This window comes from Anomalospiza imberbis, chromosome 11, assembly GCF_031753505.1.
Source record: "Anomalospiza imberbis isolate Cuckoo-Finch-1a 21T00152 chromosome 11, ASM3175350v1, whole genome shotgun sequence".
NCBI classification, from domain to species: Eukaryota; Metazoa; Chordata; class Aves; order Passeriformes; family Viduidae; genus Anomalospiza; species Anomalospiza imberbis.
Window position 1 is genome coordinate 6,288,127 of NC_089691.1, and position 19,377 is coordinate 6,307,503.

Here is a 19,377-nt window from a genome sequence, read left to right on the forward strand (position 1 = left end):
AGTGTCCTTTCAACCTCTCATGACTCTTTCATCTCAAGAGCTTTCCTCCATCCTTCTAGATTTACCACTCTCTTATTTAGGTCAAAATTGACCCTAACACCTTTATTTGGAATAACAAAGTCCACAGCCTTTTTGGTCAGATGAGAACAATGACATAAGAGTGCTGCCTGCACTTCTACCTCCTAAGAGTCATAAACCCTTCCTAGCACCACACAGATCTGCTTATCAAGATGCTCTGTGGTAAAGAGAACATAGGAGAAACCTGTAACTCAAACAGAAGAGTCTTCTCTTTGCTCTGCTTCAGAAAACTGTCCACTCTTTCAGACTCTCCAAATGAAGAGTTTTCCAGCAGTGACACTCACCCACTCGTAAGTTACGACCTGATTTGCTCTCTCCTGAAAAGGGTTGAAGCCAACACTCTGGAGGAACTTGCTATTAGTAGCTTCTCCAACTGGTGATGCCAAAGCATTACTCTCTGTTTTAACTTTAATTCCCTGAGGCTGGCAGCGGGAATTAGTGCTTGCTGTGCTAAGGTCATCCACATCCAAATCCTGCTCGTTTGCCAGATTCTCCTTTTGCAGAGCTTCATACAACACATCTGGATGGTTCCAGATCTGAAGGGATAAAGAAAGGAAGTGGTTAGACCTGCACTGGTCTGCTGCACTAGTCTGCTGCTTGCCAATGATTGTGACCTGAAAGGCCTCACAGCTATTCAAAGGAAAGAACTAATACTTCTTCTGGCTCTCCTATCTTTAAACATGTCCAATTCTTTCCTTGAGAACAAACCAGGAGGTCACTGTGCACCCCACACAGCACAAAGGCAGAGGACGCTGCCTGTTTGCACTAAGCAGGTAAGGTTATGCAGTTCAAGATATCAGCCCGGATTGTTTCAGCTGATGCCAGCAGGTTTCTTGCACAGTTTGAAAGAGACATTTAACAACCCTGCACCCCAGTTCTGGAAGCAAAGATAACAATACTGTTGAACCACTGCAGAGCACTCTGGGGAGAGATGATGTCCCTGGCCAGCCACACTTTCACCTCCTCTTTTGACTTATATTCCCCTTTCCCCAACAGATGAGAATATTTCTTTGCATCTTCTGCCAAAACATACCTTACAACAGACACAGAAAGCTTTGAGTGGGTTCAGCCCCAGCCAGCCACTGTTGCCTGCATCTCGGAACCGGTTCATGAACTCCGTGTAAAGGGCCCGCTGGATCTTGGACAGACGTACCAGAATGACATGCTCTTCCTTAGATGGGAGCTGAACCTTCAGCACGTTGTGGCCTCGCCTGTGGAGGAAATAAGAGTGAGATAAATACAGGGGAAGGGAATTTCTCAATATGATCTCCCTGTGGCTGCCAGTAGGGAAAGATTTTGACTTCTTGCCCACCCAGCTGCAGGGAGAAGGACCTCTAAATTGCATGCTTCTCTAATGCATGACATTTCTGAGATACTCTCCCTGCAACCGAATACCAATTGTAAACACAATTACAAAGATCTCAAACATTACAATCTTCTAGCACAGGTCACAGAGTTAAGAGGGTGATGAAAGTCCTGTTTTCCAAGGTAGCTGAAAAACAGAAATAAGACATAAAGTCTCTTTTCAGCTCTGCCAATGATTAAAACACTCCAGACCAGCATCTTAGAATCCTCATCTGAGAAAAAAATGCTGATTTGTTTCCAGAGTGGTGGAGTCACTGTGGACTTTCCTTAACACTCTCACAAAACACTTACAGATTCTTGGATAAGGATGTCACAAAGCACACATCCAAATTGGCTATTAAGCCATCAAAATAAACCTGAGGTCATTCTAGAGCAGTTAGAGGTGTAGTTCTCTGTTATCAGAGTCTGTGGTACCAAAGCAAACCAACTTTACAGTGTGGCCAGCAGGGCCAGGGCAGTGAATCTCCCCATGTACTCAGCATTGGCGAGGCCCCCCCCTTAAATCCTGGGTTCTGTTTTGGGTCACTACAAGACAGTGAGGTGCTGGAGCATGTCCAGATTCAGGCAACAGAGCTGGGGAGGGGTCTGGAGCACAAGTCTGATGAGGAACAGCTGAGGGGGCTCAGCCTGCAGTAAAGGACGGGGGGACCTCTCTCTCTCCACAACTACCTTAAAGTAGGTTATATCCAGGTAGGGAACAGTCTCTTCTCCCAGGTAACAGTGACAGTACAAGAAAAAATGGCCTCATATTGTGGCAGAGAGGTTTAGATTGGATATTAGAAAAAAATTCTTCATGGAAAGGGTGGTCAGACATTGGAACAGGCTGTTCAGGGAAGTCACCAGTCCTGGAGAGATTTAAAAGACTTGTGGGTGTGTCACCTGGGGACAAGCTTTAGTGGTGGCTGTGTTGGGTTAACGGCTGGACTTGATGATCTTACACGTCTTTTCCAACCTCACAATTCCATGATTTTATAAAGCAGCAAGATTTAGTTGTACTACATAAACTCAGCAAACAAGCCAGGTAACTTGTGATGAAGGAGCTGTTTACATGGACTACACCCCTGAGAACTCCCCACGGACTCACCGCTGCACGAAGCCCTCCAGCAGGCTGTGCAGGACGTGGCTGCGGTAGCGCATCAGCCGCACGTCCTGGGGGGTGCTGTCAATGCACTGCCCGTTCAGGATGGGCCGCTCAAACATGTTGCTGAACTCCTGCCGCGAGCCCAGGAAGTCAGGCCGGACAAAGTCCACCATGCACCAGTACTCGATGAGGTTGTTCTGCAGTGGGTACCCAGTCAGCACCACCCGCCGGCGCGAGCGGATGTTCTTCAGTGCCTGGGAAGTGCTGGCATGGCAGTTCTTTATCCGGTGTCCTTCGTCACAAATAACCACATCTGGGCCGGGGCGAGACAAAGCCTTCTCAATCCCTGAGAACAAGGGACATTAAGTGTTAGTTAGAGATGAGTAAGACAAAGTTCTGGTTTTATAAGGTCACCAGCTTCACAATAGAGGAGTATTTCTGAAAGACAAAAAAGCAGTATCCATGTGTGCAGAGAGCAAGGCTGATGCAGGAGATACAGTTTGACTAGACAGTAGTTCTGATTTAGCAAAACGTGGTAATGAGCAAACATGACTGTCCCTTGATTTCTGTTCAGTGACCTGCATTGCATCAAGCTGGGTGTCTTGCATTAAATCTGAATGGCAAATATCACAATGACAAATCCCAGAATTCAGTGTACTGAATTCCACACTTACTTGGAGCTCTTGCAAGAAATTAATGACTCAGACAAAGCTCAACAGCCTTCTGCCTCCAAAGACACAATCCCGCCCAGCAAAGTTCTATCATGTCAGTGACACTAAAAGCAAGTTATAGGTTGTTGCCCTGTGCTGCCACAGCTGACAGCCAGCTGGACAGCAGGGTTACACTCTCCCTTCTGGAGGGCTGACTTCCCACCTTTCAGAAGCTCCTGCTGCCGGTCTTCCTCATCCAAGTCAATAATGACAGGGCCAGTTTGTTTCTTTGTTCTCTTCTTCCTGCCAGTGGCAAAGGACTTCTTCAATGAGAGGAGACGGTACATCTCATATCCCATCAGCAGCACACCACCTTCTGTCACCCAGTCATTCACCACCTTTGCTCGTGCAGCTGTCGTCCTGCAAAACAACCAAATAAACCATAAGCTTTACTCCAATTTCAGGTTGAATCACTGGATTGGAGTATGCTGAGAAAAAAATACCCATTCAATAGGTATTTTAAAGCACTTTTCTTACATCAGACCAGATGGAGGTTCACAGTGAAATTTCTTTAGGAAACAAATAGATACAGAGGGGAAAAAAAGCCTTTTATTTGCCATGGAGCAGGACTGAGAATGACAAATCCTTACAGGAACTGAAGTGTAGAAGTTTGTCATGCCCAAAAGCATATAAAACTCAAGAGTTCCCTTTTTACAGAGCTGTTGAGTTTGCCTCTGCAAAAACCATTTGCAGAACAAGCTGCCAATGCACATGGTTGTAATCTTCAAGTTGTTTATCCCCTGTTGTCTCCTTCAATGCTTCTGTCCCCCAGGTTTCCTTCCCTTTCAGTCTGCTCAGAATTGGTTCAGATCAAGACACTGTCTTCGCTCAGTCCACCACAGTACATCAGATCCTGGCCAACAGTAAATTCATGGCCGGAGCAGCACCAGCAGATTCAAACAGATCCCACCCAGAAGGTGAAGACATCAACAGGCAGGTGCATAGACACAGCTAATGAACTGAGAATTGCCCAGGACCACTGCATTGCCCTGATCCATGCAAGGAAAATGACCCAAAAAGAAGCAGAGATCCCTGAGCCAAGAGCTCAGAAAATCTTTTACTGTCACCTACTTGTGTTCATCATTCAGGATGTGGACTTTGAAGGTGCGAGGCTGGACCTCTTTGGAGTTATAATCAGCAGGAAGAGTTTCAGGTGCTGGGAGCCACATGTTGAACTCTGCTAGCCAGTTTTGAAGCGTATTCACCTGAAAAAGTTAGCCATGGAAGGATTAAAAACCCAGTTGAGTAATTTGGGATTTTTAAGAGCATAAATGAGATTAGGGAATGACACCCAGTGTGCCCAGATGGAAGCAGCAGCTCATAGCATGCAAATTCGGGAACACAGGGAGTGATAGAGGGGCAAGAGCAGCAAGGATGTGTGTGATAGAACTTGATGAGTGATGGGACACTAACCAACCTTCTCCATGCAAAGAAAGAAGCAGGGAAGGGAAGGCCCTCAGCCAGCCCTTCCTGTGGCTACTTACAGGTACAATGGCAAGAACAGTCTTTGCCTCCGTGTGCCGAAAAAGTACATCCAAGAAAGAGATGACCTGTATGGTCTTGCCCAGGCCCATGCTATGTGCTAGAATACACCCAAACCCACTGCTGGTTTTAAATCTCTCCAAGGACTCAACCAAGTTGTCATAAAGGAATCGGATTCCACCAATCTAGGCAGGAAAGTAGAAAAAGTGTTAGAATGGTGGCAGACAAAAAAGCCCAAGATGGGTAAGTATTTACAGAGTGGCAAGTACAACAGGACCATGAAGATGTAAAGGGGATGTTTCAAGTTCACTAAATTACTCTAACCGAGGGAAGGCTCCGAAGCTCAGTATTTTTAGATGCTCATAGGATTTCTTGAGAATATATCAAAAAATCAAAATTAATTTGTAGCCAGAGGATCTGAATTGGGGTTGATTAGTTAGTTTATAAATATAATTTTATTTTTTAAAAGTTCATCTAAATATACAAAGGTCTGATAGTAACAGCAGCTGAAGTTATACAGAGCCTTGGCCTTCCTTTAATTCAGTTTTATCATTTGACTGTCCACAACAGTCATCACCAGATGGGTCGCAGAGCTCACCAAAGGAGTTCTGCTGAGATTCCCAGGCAGGCTTGCCTGAATTCATTGCATTTTCAAGGCTAACAAATCCTACCTGATGAGGTTTTACTGCACGTGCAAGCTGGGGAGCCAGGAAAATGTCCTCCTCATTTGGTGGATGATTGATGTTGACAATGACTTGCCCCAGAGCATCTGACTGATTTAAGGCATCATTCACATGAGAGCCACTGCTCTCTTCACTGCCATCCTCCTCCCCCTCATTGCCAGAGTCACTGCTGTCCACAATTTGGAGGGCATCATCCTCTCCTGAGCTTAGCTCAATCACTTCTGCAAAGTATCCAAAACAGGAGAGAATAAGGACAAAGTTAACTTGATGTCAGGGTTTATCATGAATGGAAAAAACCTGTCAGGAAATAAGGCTACCCCCAGCTTTTTCAATTCCACCCTGGCCTAATGATGTATCCTGAACAAGGCATGATACAGGCACACACCACGCCCCTCAGACCAGCATATGAAAGCATCAGCTTCCCTGGCTTCCAAATGTTTCAGGGAACATTAACTTGGACTGATCCAAAGAGAACATGAGACAGTTTCTAGGAGTGTTTTACATTCTATTCCATATTTTTTTTTTAATTCTCAAGCCCAGACATGAATTTTATTGACTCATATAATGCCTAAGGATCACCAAGGAGCCCAGTCGAATCCATTTGGGACAAGGGACTCAAAACCACTTCCAGCTGCAGATATGAATACTTAGATACTCCTTTTACACACAGCAAATGGTGCCATATCTCCTGTAAGCATTCTTCAGCAATGCACTGGGCAAAATTAAGTGCATTTATAAAGCAAAAAAACCCACAGGCTCACAAGAGGGCCTGACAGGCCATTTTATAAATGTCATTTTAGGACTCACAGGCCAGAGCTGCCCATATAATTGGAAACCAACAGGCCTACAAAAATCTGAAGTGATTCACCACTGGAGCATCTGACCAGATGAAAACAGACTTGTGGCTGAATAAACAGCATATTGTGAAAAGAGCAGGCTGAGGCAATTGGTCACTTACCATCTTTAATGCTATTTTTTCCTTTAGTATCATCTTCACTGCCACTGCTGGTACTGTCGAGGCAGATCACTTCCTCAGCCAGGACCTGAGGGGGGAGCTGGGTCGCCTCTGCTGTTCTGAAAACAATGTCCTCTACAAACATAAATTACAAACAATAAGTAATTCATAATAATGGGGAAGGAGACAAAACTGTTCAGAAATCAGACAGTATTTCCTTCCACTTTAGCTCCAATAACTTAGTCCTGGAATTTTCCATAACAAACTCTCACTGTCTACAATCCTGCTATGACTCAGCTTCCTGGGTCACAATCTCCTCCATTCTCAATATGCTGAAACAATAGCCCATTGCTGATGGCACCCTCTGTTTCAGGCCCCGACTGGGGCACACTGACCATGCAACATGCTGAAGCCCTTTGTTTCTCTTTTTTTTTGTCTCAGTAAAAGCTGTGTTTCATCCAACAGAGAAAGTACTAACTGCTGAAGGGATAATAATTGCTCTTTGTTAGTAGGGACACTGTAATAATTACATCCCACATATCATAAACAACTTTTGCTGATCAAGGGCATTTGTTTCTATGTTTTTAGTGCTGCCATGTGGAGGAGAGGCTAATGGGGCCAAACAGCATCACTGCAGTGACAACGCAAGCAATGACATTCTTCTGGGGCTGAACCTACTCTGCATAAGCCAAAGTGTTTTAAACAGCTCTTATTCCTTCTCCCACATGGTAAAGTGTTTTTAACACTTGCACATAAGGAAGAATATATATTTCTTCAAGAGGCAAGGCCAAGTCAAGAATTCCTTACCCTTGCCCAACATCCAGCTGCACTTCTCTGCCCTTTACACCTTTTGAAGCTGTGCTATAAACCATATCACCAAAATGATCCAGATTGGGAAACAGTGCAAGGTGACATATTCACTCAAAGACATGAGTGATGCTTAACCATTTATACTGCCTGCAACTCACTGCTTGCCGAAACATGCACGGAAGGCCAAGGTTACATCACCAACATATGTGCACCCAGTCTATTGTTCCACTATCCCCAGTACCAGACACACGTTACCAGTCCATTCCCAGGACAAACAGGATCTGGCATTACTGCCAAGCCTGTTGATTTAAGCTCCCATACCAACTCGAAAGACACGAGAGATCTGTTCCAGCATCCCCCTACACACTCTTGATGTGCATCAAAATATCTTCAACAAACATTATCTGGCACCTTTCACCAAGTAGCCACTGTATCCTTAATACAAAACAAGGGCAGAAGTGGAACTGCCTACACTGAACTTACAAGTGGTTTGGAACTGCTGTTCCAAGAGTTTACACTTCAAAGTCCAAGTACAGCATAGAATCACACAATGTTAGGGGTTGGAAGGACCCTTCAAAGGTCATCTAGTCCAACCCCTCTACACTGAACAGGGATATCTTCAGCTACATCTGGTTGCTCAAAGCCCAGTCCATCCTGACCTTGAATGTTTCCAGGAATAGGGCATTTACCACATCACTGCACAACCTTGCTCATTGTAAAGCATTTCTTCCTTGTATCTAGCCAGAATCTACATTCCTTTAGGTCAAAACCATTACCCCTTGTCCTGCCATGGACAAGCATAGCACTACCTTCTTCATTCAGCATCTACCCTTAAAACTCTTGCCTTGGCTGGCATCTCCCAGTGCTTACCAGGAAGAAACTCCAGGGGAACAGTTGGTATAGAGGCTGGATAATCCTTCCGCTGCTGCTCAAGCCGCTTCCTTCTCTCCAACTCTTCCTGCTGGGCTGCCTTTGTCACAGCTTCCAGTTGGTCCTCACGCAACAGCTTTCTGAACACAGGAGCAAACGTGCTTTGGTTACACTCCATCTCTTCCAAAAATGTGAACGGCTGCACAGCTGCTGCAAAGATGACTGACAAGCTCCAGGTATTCTGTCAGCCACACAGAGTAGGAACATCATCCCCCAAAAGAGATGGGCAAATTCTACAGCTATTTCAACACTTCTCAACTACAGGTAACACTACTATCACTCGAGGAAAAGACAAAAGCTCAACAGAAGCAAAGTAATGAAAGGAGGAAAAACGTAAGTGGGTAAGCACATACCCTAAACTAGGTTACCAGAGACTAGTTCTTCTGCTTAAAAGGGTGCTTTTTATTCATATGCAGTTTATAACCACAAAATGCACTAAGTCATGCAAAGAAGATATACGGGAAGAAAATGCATCGATTCCACCACAAAAAGTCATCACCCTGATTTTCTTCTGACAGCATTTTGAGGAGCAAGAATCTCTAATGGTTTTAACAATTGTTTCAAAGCATTCCCTCAAAGCACCTTCCCTTTACAGGTAATTTTATTTACTTCCAGAATTTGCTTTTCCCCTGTTTCAGTGTCACATGTCCAGTCCTGGAAATGAAGGTGCTTTTGCCAGAGGAGAGGTGCAGTACAAGCAGTGGTATAATCTAGCTCCCTCAAACTAGCTTTTAAAACCACTCAACCCCACACTTCAGGGACCTTGCTTCTATCCTAATGAAGTTCCATTTCCCAAGGCCTATTCAATGCTTATTTCTTCAGCTTTAAGAAAATCAATCTGCACAAGCTTAAATAGGAACCAAAGACCACCAGCACAGGGCATGAGAGCCACTTGCTGCCACAGGAGTTCCTGCTCCATTAGTTCTCCTCTGAGCTTATAAAATTCCCTTGAGCAAAATCTCCTAGTGATTTACCACCTCACAACTTGTCCCAGAATATGTGGGACAACTACTGCTCTATAAAATCCAGGTGAAACTGACTTCCAGCATTTCAGTTGCTAGTCGTAGCATCAGCATTCCTGTCAACAAGTACATGGTACAGGAAAGGATTGTATTTTAGGTTGTTTGCAATAGGATTCATCTCAGCAAATATCTGAGACTGGTATTTACTTAATGGTGGTACTGTTTTCCAATTACATCTCTCAAAAGACAGCAGCAATTACACAACTTTTGCAATATATTCCATAACCAAATATTCACTCTTCTGAAATACCAAACAAGTCTGCACCCACATGCAGCACTCCAGTCTGAGATCACTCTACTCCCACTGGTGAAATCCTAAGGTTTTGGAAAAGAAAAACCATCTGGTTTGCCAGCAGTGGCACAACATAGCTCAGAAGCAAAGTGCCGAGATTCTGTTTTCACCACCATATGTGACCTGAGCTCTTTCTGTCCTGCTGCTGCTGCTGCTTACCTTATGTTCCTCCGCATGTGAGACGGTTTCTGAGCCCTCTTCTTTTTGGTGTCCTCAGAGGCCAGGCTCTTGTGCTGGTTCTGCAAGAGTTGCTCTGCCCGCTCACTCTGAGATGAGGTAGTTGAAGTCGAGCGCTGCCATTCTCCATCCTCCGCGTGCTCCGCATGGTCACCGCTGAACACGGCTTCCTGGGGTTGGTCTGCAAGGGGAAGAACATGACATAGGAACAGCCGTGCCAGGCTGGCAGCTGGCTTTTCCATGAGCATTCAGCAGGATTTGAACCAAATGGGAACTGACAAGCCCTACTCTCACTCATTTGCAAGCATGTCACTCTGAGGGTCAAAACTGGGGTCCTTTCTGACAGTCAAAGGCAGTTAAAAAGTTTTACAGTGAAGGGTGTGTCCCTAGTGAAAGCCAAAACTAACACCCCTCAACACAACCCAAAAGTGTCCTGACAAGAAAACAAGGCAGATTATTTAAGTCCATGTGGAGCACTTGCTATTCCAATAGTCTGTTTTTCTATGAGGGCCTGATAAGCTCTGATTAAAACCAGGGACTTGAATCTCATTTTCTTTGTTTCACATCATTCAAGTACGGCAGAAATTTCCATCTATGACACCTGTGTAACCATCTCCCAAGTCAACAGAACACTATGTAAAAGGTTATCTGGTTCAAACACTGGGTCATGGCTCAGCAGGCAGCTCAGTGGTTTTAGCACCAGGCTTCACTCTCATGCTTTAAATGGTAATTTCCAACAAGCTTTTTGTCAAACAAAATTAAGTGGAAATATTCTTTCTACATTATAAATCATATGCATTCCTTTTTCTCTTCATTCTCCTATTTTCAGGCTTCCTTTTGTGCCTGATTCCACTCTTAAAGCACGATGTGAAATGACACCTTGTTCTATGTGACACTTGGCTCTTCAACAGGCTGCCAGTGACCAAGCTAATGCTTCCAGAGCAAAGAAAGGAAATGTTTCTGTTCAAAAGCTTCCCTTGAAGCAAACTGTTTCTGACAAGCATTGTAATAGCTTCTTTGAAGCATCTTGTCCCCTTGTGTCAGGCAAAGAGATACCCTGAACTTCATCTTGTAATCAGCTTTCTTGCTTACATTTTGTGTCTGAGCTAATGACTGAACTGAAATGACACTTAGACAGAACTTTGAAGGAAAGAAGACATCAGTGCAGAGGAATGTGGCAGATGAAGTAATACAGAACCAACAAGCATCACATTGTGACTCTGAGGGATCTGGAGACAGAGAGCATTCCTTCTCAAAATGCTGGGAGCTTAAATGAAGGATGCTTCAGTACAGCACATTGCACCTACAGCTGTCATGTTGATATGCCCATTAAATTAACCTTATTTCCTGTATCACATCTTGAAATTGAGATGACAAGAAGTAGATTCACACCTTGTTCAAAAGCACCAACTTTGCAAACTTCCTCTCCAGACATCCCACCAGACCCACCCCAGCATTTGCTGCAAGTCTTTGTCAGAACAGATTTAGGACTTCAGAGCTCAGCCCACCATGGACCAGCACCAGCAGAGCAGCAGCTCAAACATTTCTGTGAATATCTGTCTCTGCAAGCCCTACACATACTGGAAAACCAGGTACCCACAGCTTATGGGATGGAACAGATCTCATGATGAATGCAAGGAGAGCGATGCATATGAAGATAAAGGCAAAGGGGTTCACTGCTACAAGCACAGCAGCTCTCCTACCACAGCCAAGGTCTTGGAGCCCTGTCCTCCCACCATGCCTCTTCAGACTTACAAGTTCAGATATCAAGCATCAGCTCACTTGCAGAGAGAGAACTGTGCTGGGAATAAACCCAGTTTCTCAGGCTTCCCAGACAACAACTCTGCTATTTGAGCTACAGACACATTTTAGTCACATTACCTGCAATTCTTCAGCACTGTTTCCTTCCCCCTGGCCCTCTTGACTCCTGGTTATATAACTAGATGAAAAGATTGGATGAAATAGGGCAAAGGGAAGCAGGGAGGCTGCACACGTGATCACATGCTCCGGGATGAGTCATTAAACCGGAGACAAACACTGCCATGGTTACACTGCTGCCATCTCACCCTGGGCCCGGAGGACCTTGACAAGGCACCAGAGAGCACAAAGCCATGCTTGTTTGGAAGAGGAAGCGCTTGCCTCCCCACACTCCAGCAATTGCCCACGTCACCTCCTCCAGCAGCCAACCTGCCACCTGCACTGTGCCAGGCAAGGGTGTCTTCAGGACAAGGTTGATAATAACAAAACCTAAAGGCTCAGGAGCCCAAATTATTATGTCTCCTCTATGTTTTCAGATGTGTTCTGCAATCCCTGTGTAGACTCATTCCATTTCTGCATTTTACCTTTTCTTTCCTCTTAATGGTATGTAATAGGAGCTCTGGTAAAACATAAACACAGCTGGATCAGATAGGCTTTTTTAACTATAATTCTCATCTGACCAGGAGCCTAAAGCCCAAATTTTGATGATAAATTTGGTCCCGGCACTGAGTACAAGCCCTTATCTGCCACAGCCACGTTGCTCAGGCTGGTGTTTGTCCTGCCAATACAAGTTCTGAGGTGAGGAACACAATCTGTGCCTCAGCCCACATTCCTGACACATATGCATCAAGAGAGCTCTTCCACGCTAGCAACAGCTCCAACATCTCACTGATTCAGCTGCAGTGGGATTCAGGGGACAGCCAGCTTCCCAAAGGCTGCTCCTATCCTTGCCACCACCATGAATAAAGCTTTACACAAAGTTTAACTAACACAATGATACAATTACAAGTCTAACTTTGCAACAGCTACCACCACACCTGCGGCAGGAGGTGGCTGTTACGAGCAGGAATTGTTTTGCTGCTGCTTTGTATTAAACTCCTGATTATGTGCACAGCCTAAACCTAACCCAGATGAAAAGCACAGCTCCCTGCTGCAGTCATGTGGCTGCTCTCCAATATGGTGAGCTCCAAGCTGTGTAAATGGGACCCACACTGGGACAGAAACACATTAAGAAGCAATAACTACACACACGAACACCTATTTTCTATAAGAACAGGTCTGATCTTGGGTTGGAGGGAGTGTGGGAACAGCCTCGTTGAACAGGTCCCATCAGGTAATCAATGGAATAATCCTGCCCCAATTTTGCCAAACCTACATATACAGCAGAAACCCAATTATGGTTTTGTAACAGGAGCTCAACACACTACTCTGACATGGTTATACAAGTAGTGTTTTGCACAACACAAAAATTCAACAGCCACGTTTGCATGTTGACAACTGTCTGATCATGCTGGAGCTGCTGTGCACTCTAGGAAGACCTGGGCACCTATTCACATTGCCTGCTTGAGAAGAGCATCGCCACCAGCCTGGGGCTGACAACCCAGCACAGCAAGATGAGCTACATTGGAAAAAATCAGGCCCAAGTCTGCCCAGCAGGAGACAGCCAGGTGTGGTTGTTGGCAAGGGTGTAAATCCATCCCATGGTTACATGCTGTGGGCACCAAGAATCACCCGGTTCACACCACCTTTGTTCCATGTTTTACACTGTCCTCACCAGATCTACAAAGAGGATCTTCCAAAAGAAGTGGTGGTAGCATCAATGCAGCTAGTCCTTCAGGTGGGTTATAGCTTTCTGTCTGAGAAATCCCCAAACAGTTCCCAGTGGTTATGGACACCTGCACACACCCAGGCACTCTGTCCTGCAAGGTACCCTGAATGCCACGAGGGGCACAACTATCCTTTCTCACGCACTTTAGAGGTGTGAAGTGTGCCTGCTCTTTCAAAACCCAACAGACCTGGTTACAGCACAGCTCTGGTTTGTGCTGCAGGCCAGAGGTTGCCAGTTTTCTTTGCTCAATAAGCAGCAGCAAGCACCACCCCCAGATGTACATACAAATAGGGGGAGGTGTTTGGTTTCTCGACCAACTTGCATATCACAGTATTACAGTTTAGAAGTCTCTGTAAGAGAGTCGTGAGTGCTGTGTGTAATACTGCTTCAGATGCTCCCTATGTGGTGTGCCTGCCAGAGCTGTCCCTAAACATTGCACACAGCTGTGACTCATGACGTGTAACACAGCAAAAGATTTGTCCCGCAGTGAGGCACCTCCTATTGCAGCCAAGCTCACCTCATCACCTTCTCAAACTTCTGTTACAACAGCACAGGATTCAGCCTGGAGAATATTCTCTAGATCATCGATTCAGCAGTGAACTGCTCTCGACACAGCCTGCTCTGCAAAATGGCTCAGGTTGCTGCAAAGTGCCATGAAGCAGCAGGCTGTTTTGAGGTGTGACATTCATGTAAACTAACACTGTATTGACACCAAGGTAAGTGAAAAACGGTGTTACAGCCAATCTCTGTGCTCCAAGGCAGACCTCAGTAAGTCCAAGTGTCTGTGCATCCACAGTTTGGCTCTAGCAACAATCAGCACTCCTAGGAGTACAGAAAATCCCATTCAGAAGATCTGAGGGTCTCCTACCTGAGGTTGCTGCATAAGAAGATCCAAGAGAACCCTCAGCGGACAAACTACTGTGTAAGTTGGTGACTTCCTTGCCTGCTCAGTTAGTAGCCAGCTAACAGGGCTAGCTAGGGGTAAGTACACCTCCACTTGGGAGACCAGCTTAATTGCCAGGGTAACTCCAGTGACTCCAGGAAAGACACAGCACTGAAAACCAGACTCCTGTTTATTTCTAAAATCATTCCACTACGGAAACTCAGGACACCAAACAGGATCATTTTGCTGAGTCTTTGAGCATTATTTCCTACCCAAAGGACAGGGATGTGCATGTATGGTACAGAAGATAGCTGCATGCAGAACAGTGAGCAGTTAATTCTTACTTTGGGAGCTTTCTTTTGTCCTGCACAAAGAACAAAGAGCAGTTAAATATTATTGCAGGCCTTCTGGGAACTTCTATGCAGTTTGTGGGCAAAAGCCTGTCAGAGACTAGCTAATACTAGCTAGTGCTACTACAGCCAGTACTGAGCTGTCAAAGCAGGGATGGGAGGAGCACTGAGGGATGGCACAAGAAAGTCTAATTGCACAGCTCCAGCTGCAACTCAGTCCCTGACACACTGAACTACAACTGGAGTGCCAAAGGCTGGAGGAGCAACTCCGCACAACAAGCCCGGCTACAAAGGCTCTGACAGCCTGGAAGATGCTCTCTAGGGTTATGTGATGTTTCCCCAGTGTGCTGGGAGCTGGAGTGGTGGGTAGGTGACGCCAGAGTGAAACTGTACCTGGCTCATGAAGAACAGTGGCTCTCTAACTGCAGCACAGCAATCAACTCCGAGGCTGGCAAAAGCCAGAGTCCTCTGGCTCATCCTGTACTCAGCTGTGCAATATAAATGAAATATTTTCAAAATATTCTTTGTATGCAACTGGTGCAGCTGTTGCGCGGATGTCACGCAAGAAGGGAAAGTGGTGTCTGCACGGAGCACCTCTCACAGAGGTGGCATTGTGTGAAAACACTTAAGCACCACAAGGCTGGGCTGGAGGCAGTAAATTCCTTGTGAAACCCCTCAAGTACAGTGTAGGTGAAAGTAAGGGAAAATCTCAGGCTCCCTTCCTCCAGGCTTTATCTGTTGCAACACCCAGGAGAGGCACAAAGACAGCATGCTTCAACACCTGGTTGCTTCCACCCAAAGCTCTGGGAAAGCCACCTCAGAGGGGGTCGGAGCAGGACAGAGCAGGGCGCAGCCCCTGCGGGAACTCGGGGCTCTCCGCGGCAGCCGCTCTCAGGGCAGCTAATTAGCAACAAGACTTTGTTCTCCTCGGAAAATAATCGGGCTCAGTCTTCGACGGCAGGACGCCCCTCCCAGCCACCAGCGCTTAACAAAGCCCTAATTATGTAAGTATTATATAACCCGGCACACCTGCCCCCCCGCGCCGGCCGCGCTGCCCCCGGCACGGCGGACCCCGCACCCGGCCGCCCCCCGGTCACCAGCAGCTGCCACTGCTGCCAGCACGACAGCCGGGAACAGCCCTTTGTGCAGACGGGACCACGGCTGTGGGAGCTCCCAGGGCAGGCACTGCGCCCTGGCCAAGCGGGCAGGCACGCCGTGAGCCGCGGGCAGCGGGACCGGCAGCCCAGCCCCCGGCTGTCCCCGGCTGTCCCCAGCGGAACGCAGCCCGCTGACCACAGCAGTGCCCGACTCCCGGCACTGCTCCCGCCGCAGCTCTGCTGCCGGCTGCGATGCCTGGTGTCCTGCTGAGTCACAGCCACGCTACTGCCAGGCACAAAGGCTCTTTCGGGCTGAGCCTCCTCCACTTGTCAAAAAGCACGTACATCTTCGTTCCCGTTGTCGATTTATCTAGGAGTTAACCACCCCAGGTCCATCGTTCATACCTGTCACTGTAACCAGACAGAGTCTGTCATGTTGGTACAACAAGGAGTGCTGCTTGAAGTGTGAGTAACATGTTTTTCATTTCTCTAAGTATCAGCAAAGCCATCACTTGCTGTGGGTTCAAGACACCTACGTGAAATCTGCAGATTGCTGGTGAGGGATGGCAGGCTGCCTCTGTCCCTAGCACAGGACCAGAGGATGCAGGAAGAGATGAGCTCTAAAGAAAAGCCACCAGCACTGACTCTGTGGGCCAGAGCGTGAGGAGGGAGCCAGACCATGAGCACGCTCAAGTCATACCCATCTCCAGTCTCCTCTGGCAAGAAGTAAGCCTAAATACATAGAAAACTTTAAAAGATAAATTACAAGGCAGCACTGCCCTTCTTTTTTCCTTCAGACAACTTTCAGCATATCAGTTGCTGGCAGAATAAAACTCCTTTCCTGGCCTGAAGGAATCCTTCAGGAAGAAAAGGCAGCAGAAATGAAGGGCAGGAGCAAGGAATATACCACCCAGAAACCAAAGGGAAAGGAAGCAGCCAAGAAGTGCCGAGAGGCAAACTGGAATATCAAACAGCCAACTTTGGTGACAGGCGATATATCTTCTAACCCCGGGATTATGCAAGCAGAACCAGGCCCCAAATACCCAAGAGATCTTGCTCTGGCTGGGCCTCAATGCTGCGGACGCTGAGACCCGGGTTACATAAACACCAAAGAGCACTTATATAACTGTTGTATGGCACAGGCTCGCAGCCACTGGCACCCCATTGCCACTGGCGTGTGGCTGGTACCTGCTCTGGCACCCAGCCCCTCCAGGACCTCCTCCCATTCCTGCACAAGCCCCTGAGCGCAGGAGGTGCCCTGCACAAGCCCAGGTGAGGTGCCCGTCAGGTCGTCCTCCCTTTCGCAGGCACCACAGGCTCATGGTTACTCTGGAGCACTGGGCAATCCCGTATCCATTTCCAGCTCAAAAGAGGGTTGTGAAATTTCAAATCGAACATTTTCATAGCGCTTTGAGATGGAAACACCTGGAGAGATACAAAACGCTGCTACCTGCCATCCCTCTTTTAGCTATGTAATCAAAACTACTTTTCCTGATGAAAGTCCTCAAGCCTAAACTGTTCCCTCCTGCCATGCCCCCTCTCTTGCACAGACACTGTGGGCATTGGTGAAGACAGGCAAACAAAGGCAGGAAAGGCACCCACTGAGGTAGCAAGGGAGGCAGGGATCGGTCACATTTGTCCTTTAGCCAGGGGTGTGTGAGAGCAATGAGTTACATAAAGCTACTGCTCTGGAGTCAGGAAGTGTTTCAGGCTGAGTGCTGGGAAGTTTTCAGCAAGCTGTGCGCAGGAGGGAACTGAAACCTCCCCTTTCTGGTTATCCCAGTTAACTAGTAACCCAGAATAGAGTTTTGTCAGCCAGATTACGAAAATTACCATGGGGATCTAAACTACAAGCAACTGGACTTAACCTAATTTATTTTCACAACACTTTAAAGCTTTTTAAAAAAAGAGAAACATGATCTAGTTTATTGGGGTGGCTAAATATTGATTTAGGTAACAGATTTCCCCCTTCCAGCTTCAGAAAATAGATGCATATGGGGGCTTGACACGTTCCAAGCACAGTGAATCCAGCTGGCTGCTACCATGACTCTTCTAGGGATAAATTTCAGGGACTAAGAAAAGAGGACGAGTAGGGGAACAAGCATTCTGCATTATGCAATGATTACATAAGCATTAATTTACACTAGGTAGCTGGGAGTTGTAGCTTTATACCAGCATACCCCCAGAGCAATGAGAAATAATAAAGAAGGGATTATTGCTGCCACACACTTCCAAGGCCACCAAAATGGCAAACAAACAACAAGCACCAGCTGAACTTTAATCTCTGCCTCAAGCTCGCACCGTAGCTTTGCCCAGGACCTGCTAAGAAGGACAGGGAAAAGACAGGTGACACTCACTCCTAATTTAAAAGAGCAGCATGGGAAATAATCCCAGCACAAGGCATCCTCCAGCATCTGAGTCCTCCTTTGTTGTTGCTCCTGATAGTAGTGGTATAAGAGAGGAGTGATTTCAAAATGATAACAGTGTCATTTGTACCCTAGTCAGTGTCAAAGGAGTTCACGGGCATGATGAGCTCCTCACAGTATCCTGCGAAACACCCTCCTGGCCATCTTGCAGAGGAAGAAACTAAATCAAAGCAATGAGATAGGCATCAGTGCTGAGTAACTCAAGTTATTGGCTTCCTGTCCTATGCTCTAACCAACAATTCTCTTTCTTCTCCATAAATATAATTTCCTACTTGAAAAAAAAAACAAAACACAGTTGTGGACTTTTTTTAGAACTGTAACAAAGCACAGGACTTCAGCTACATTCCCTTTTTCTGCCTCAATCTCTAAAGATATTTGAGAGGAACTTTTAAGGACTCTGTTTAATGAGGGAGGCATCACTTGGGAGAAAAATTCAAATTGTTGAGTTTGAGCCTGTGTGCTACTGCATTCCACTGGCACTTCTCCCATCAACTGCAGCCAGAAAAGTGACCGAGAGCACTGGAGAAAGTTAATAAGACCAGGATGAAACACCATCGCTGAAACAGCAATCTGCTTCTAGTTTTCCTTTCCAAAATATTGGCGCTGCTAAAGAAGTTTGACAAAAGACTGCAAAGTTGTTTGTGGCAATCAGACTCACACAAATTGAAGTCACAATGCCACAAGGACAGCCTCACCTAAAATACCCAACACCCTAAAAGCTAAGCACATTACAGCCTGGAAAAGGAACAGGCACCTGTTCCTTCAAAAGTTTGCTAAAATTACAATTATCTCTATGGTCAAGAAAGAAATATATGTGTGTATCATGAGGAAACAGGGATTTTTAAATAAAAGACATTTTTCTTGCAGGACAATGGGGTAGTGTGCTGCAACAAACCTTGATTTACTAGCTGGTGGGTGCTACCATAAAATAATTAAAATCTGCTCTAACTTTCTAGAAACATTTTTAAAATTACAAAAATATCACAGCACTGCATATACAGGTGCTTGCTACTTTGAAGACCCCAAAGAAGTGTTCGGGCACCTGGAGTGAGGAAAAGCCAGATAAATCAGAGAGGAAAAGAAACACTGCTCAGTGGTTGAAGCACAAAACCAGGGAAGAACATGATGTGTAAGTTCTGCACAGACTCACTCAGTGACCTTGTGCAGTTTATCCTCTCTCTTGAGACAGGCAGGTTCTGCAGAAGTGGGATGGAGACTCTCCCAGATCCACCAGCCAGAACAGAACTTCATTTTATCAGTTAAAAAGGCTTCCTCAAAGAGAGATAATTTTCTGCTGCTAGAGACTTTGGTAGAGGCTATGACAAACCTTGCCCCAAACATTACAACTTGACAAGTACAAAGAGGATTTAATTTGCACTTTTGCTCTCTTACTTTTGTACAAATACCTTTCCAACCAAAATTTCTGAAAGGCCTCTAACCTTGTATTCTC

At 46.1% G+C, this 19,377-nt stretch overlaps 1 protein-coding gene across 3 annotated transcripts in view; it reads right to left on the bottom strand.

Moving 5' to 3' along the window:
- The window catches only part of RAD54L2 (RAD54 like 2), a 69,101-nt gene that overhangs the window by 12,270 nt on the left and 37,454 nt on the right, over positions 1 to 19,377 (bottom strand). For all 3 annotated transcript variants that reach the window (XM_068201596.1, XM_068201598.1, XM_068201597.1), the window contains 10 exons: positions 9,568 to 9,766; positions 8,035 to 8,174; positions 6,358 to 6,489; positions 5,388 to 5,620; positions 4,719 to 4,901; positions 4,306 to 4,439; positions 3,398 to 3,594; positions 2,528 to 2,870; positions 1,112 to 1,289; positions 363 to 614 (listed from right to left, as the gene is read on the bottom strand). In XM_068201596.1, coding sequence (XP_068057697.1) covers positions 363 to 614; positions 1,112 to 1,289; positions 2,528 to 2,870; positions 3,398 to 3,594; positions 4,306 to 4,439; positions 4,719 to 4,901; positions 5,388 to 5,620; positions 6,358 to 6,489; positions 8,035 to 8,174; positions 9,568 to 9,766 — 1,991 coding nt within the window. The remainder of the gene's footprint in view (positions 1 to 362; positions 615 to 1,111; positions 1,290 to 2,527; positions 2,871 to 3,397; positions 3,595 to 4,305; positions 4,440 to 4,718; positions 4,902 to 5,387; positions 5,621 to 6,357; positions 6,490 to 8,034; positions 8,175 to 9,567; positions 9,767 to 19,377) is intronic.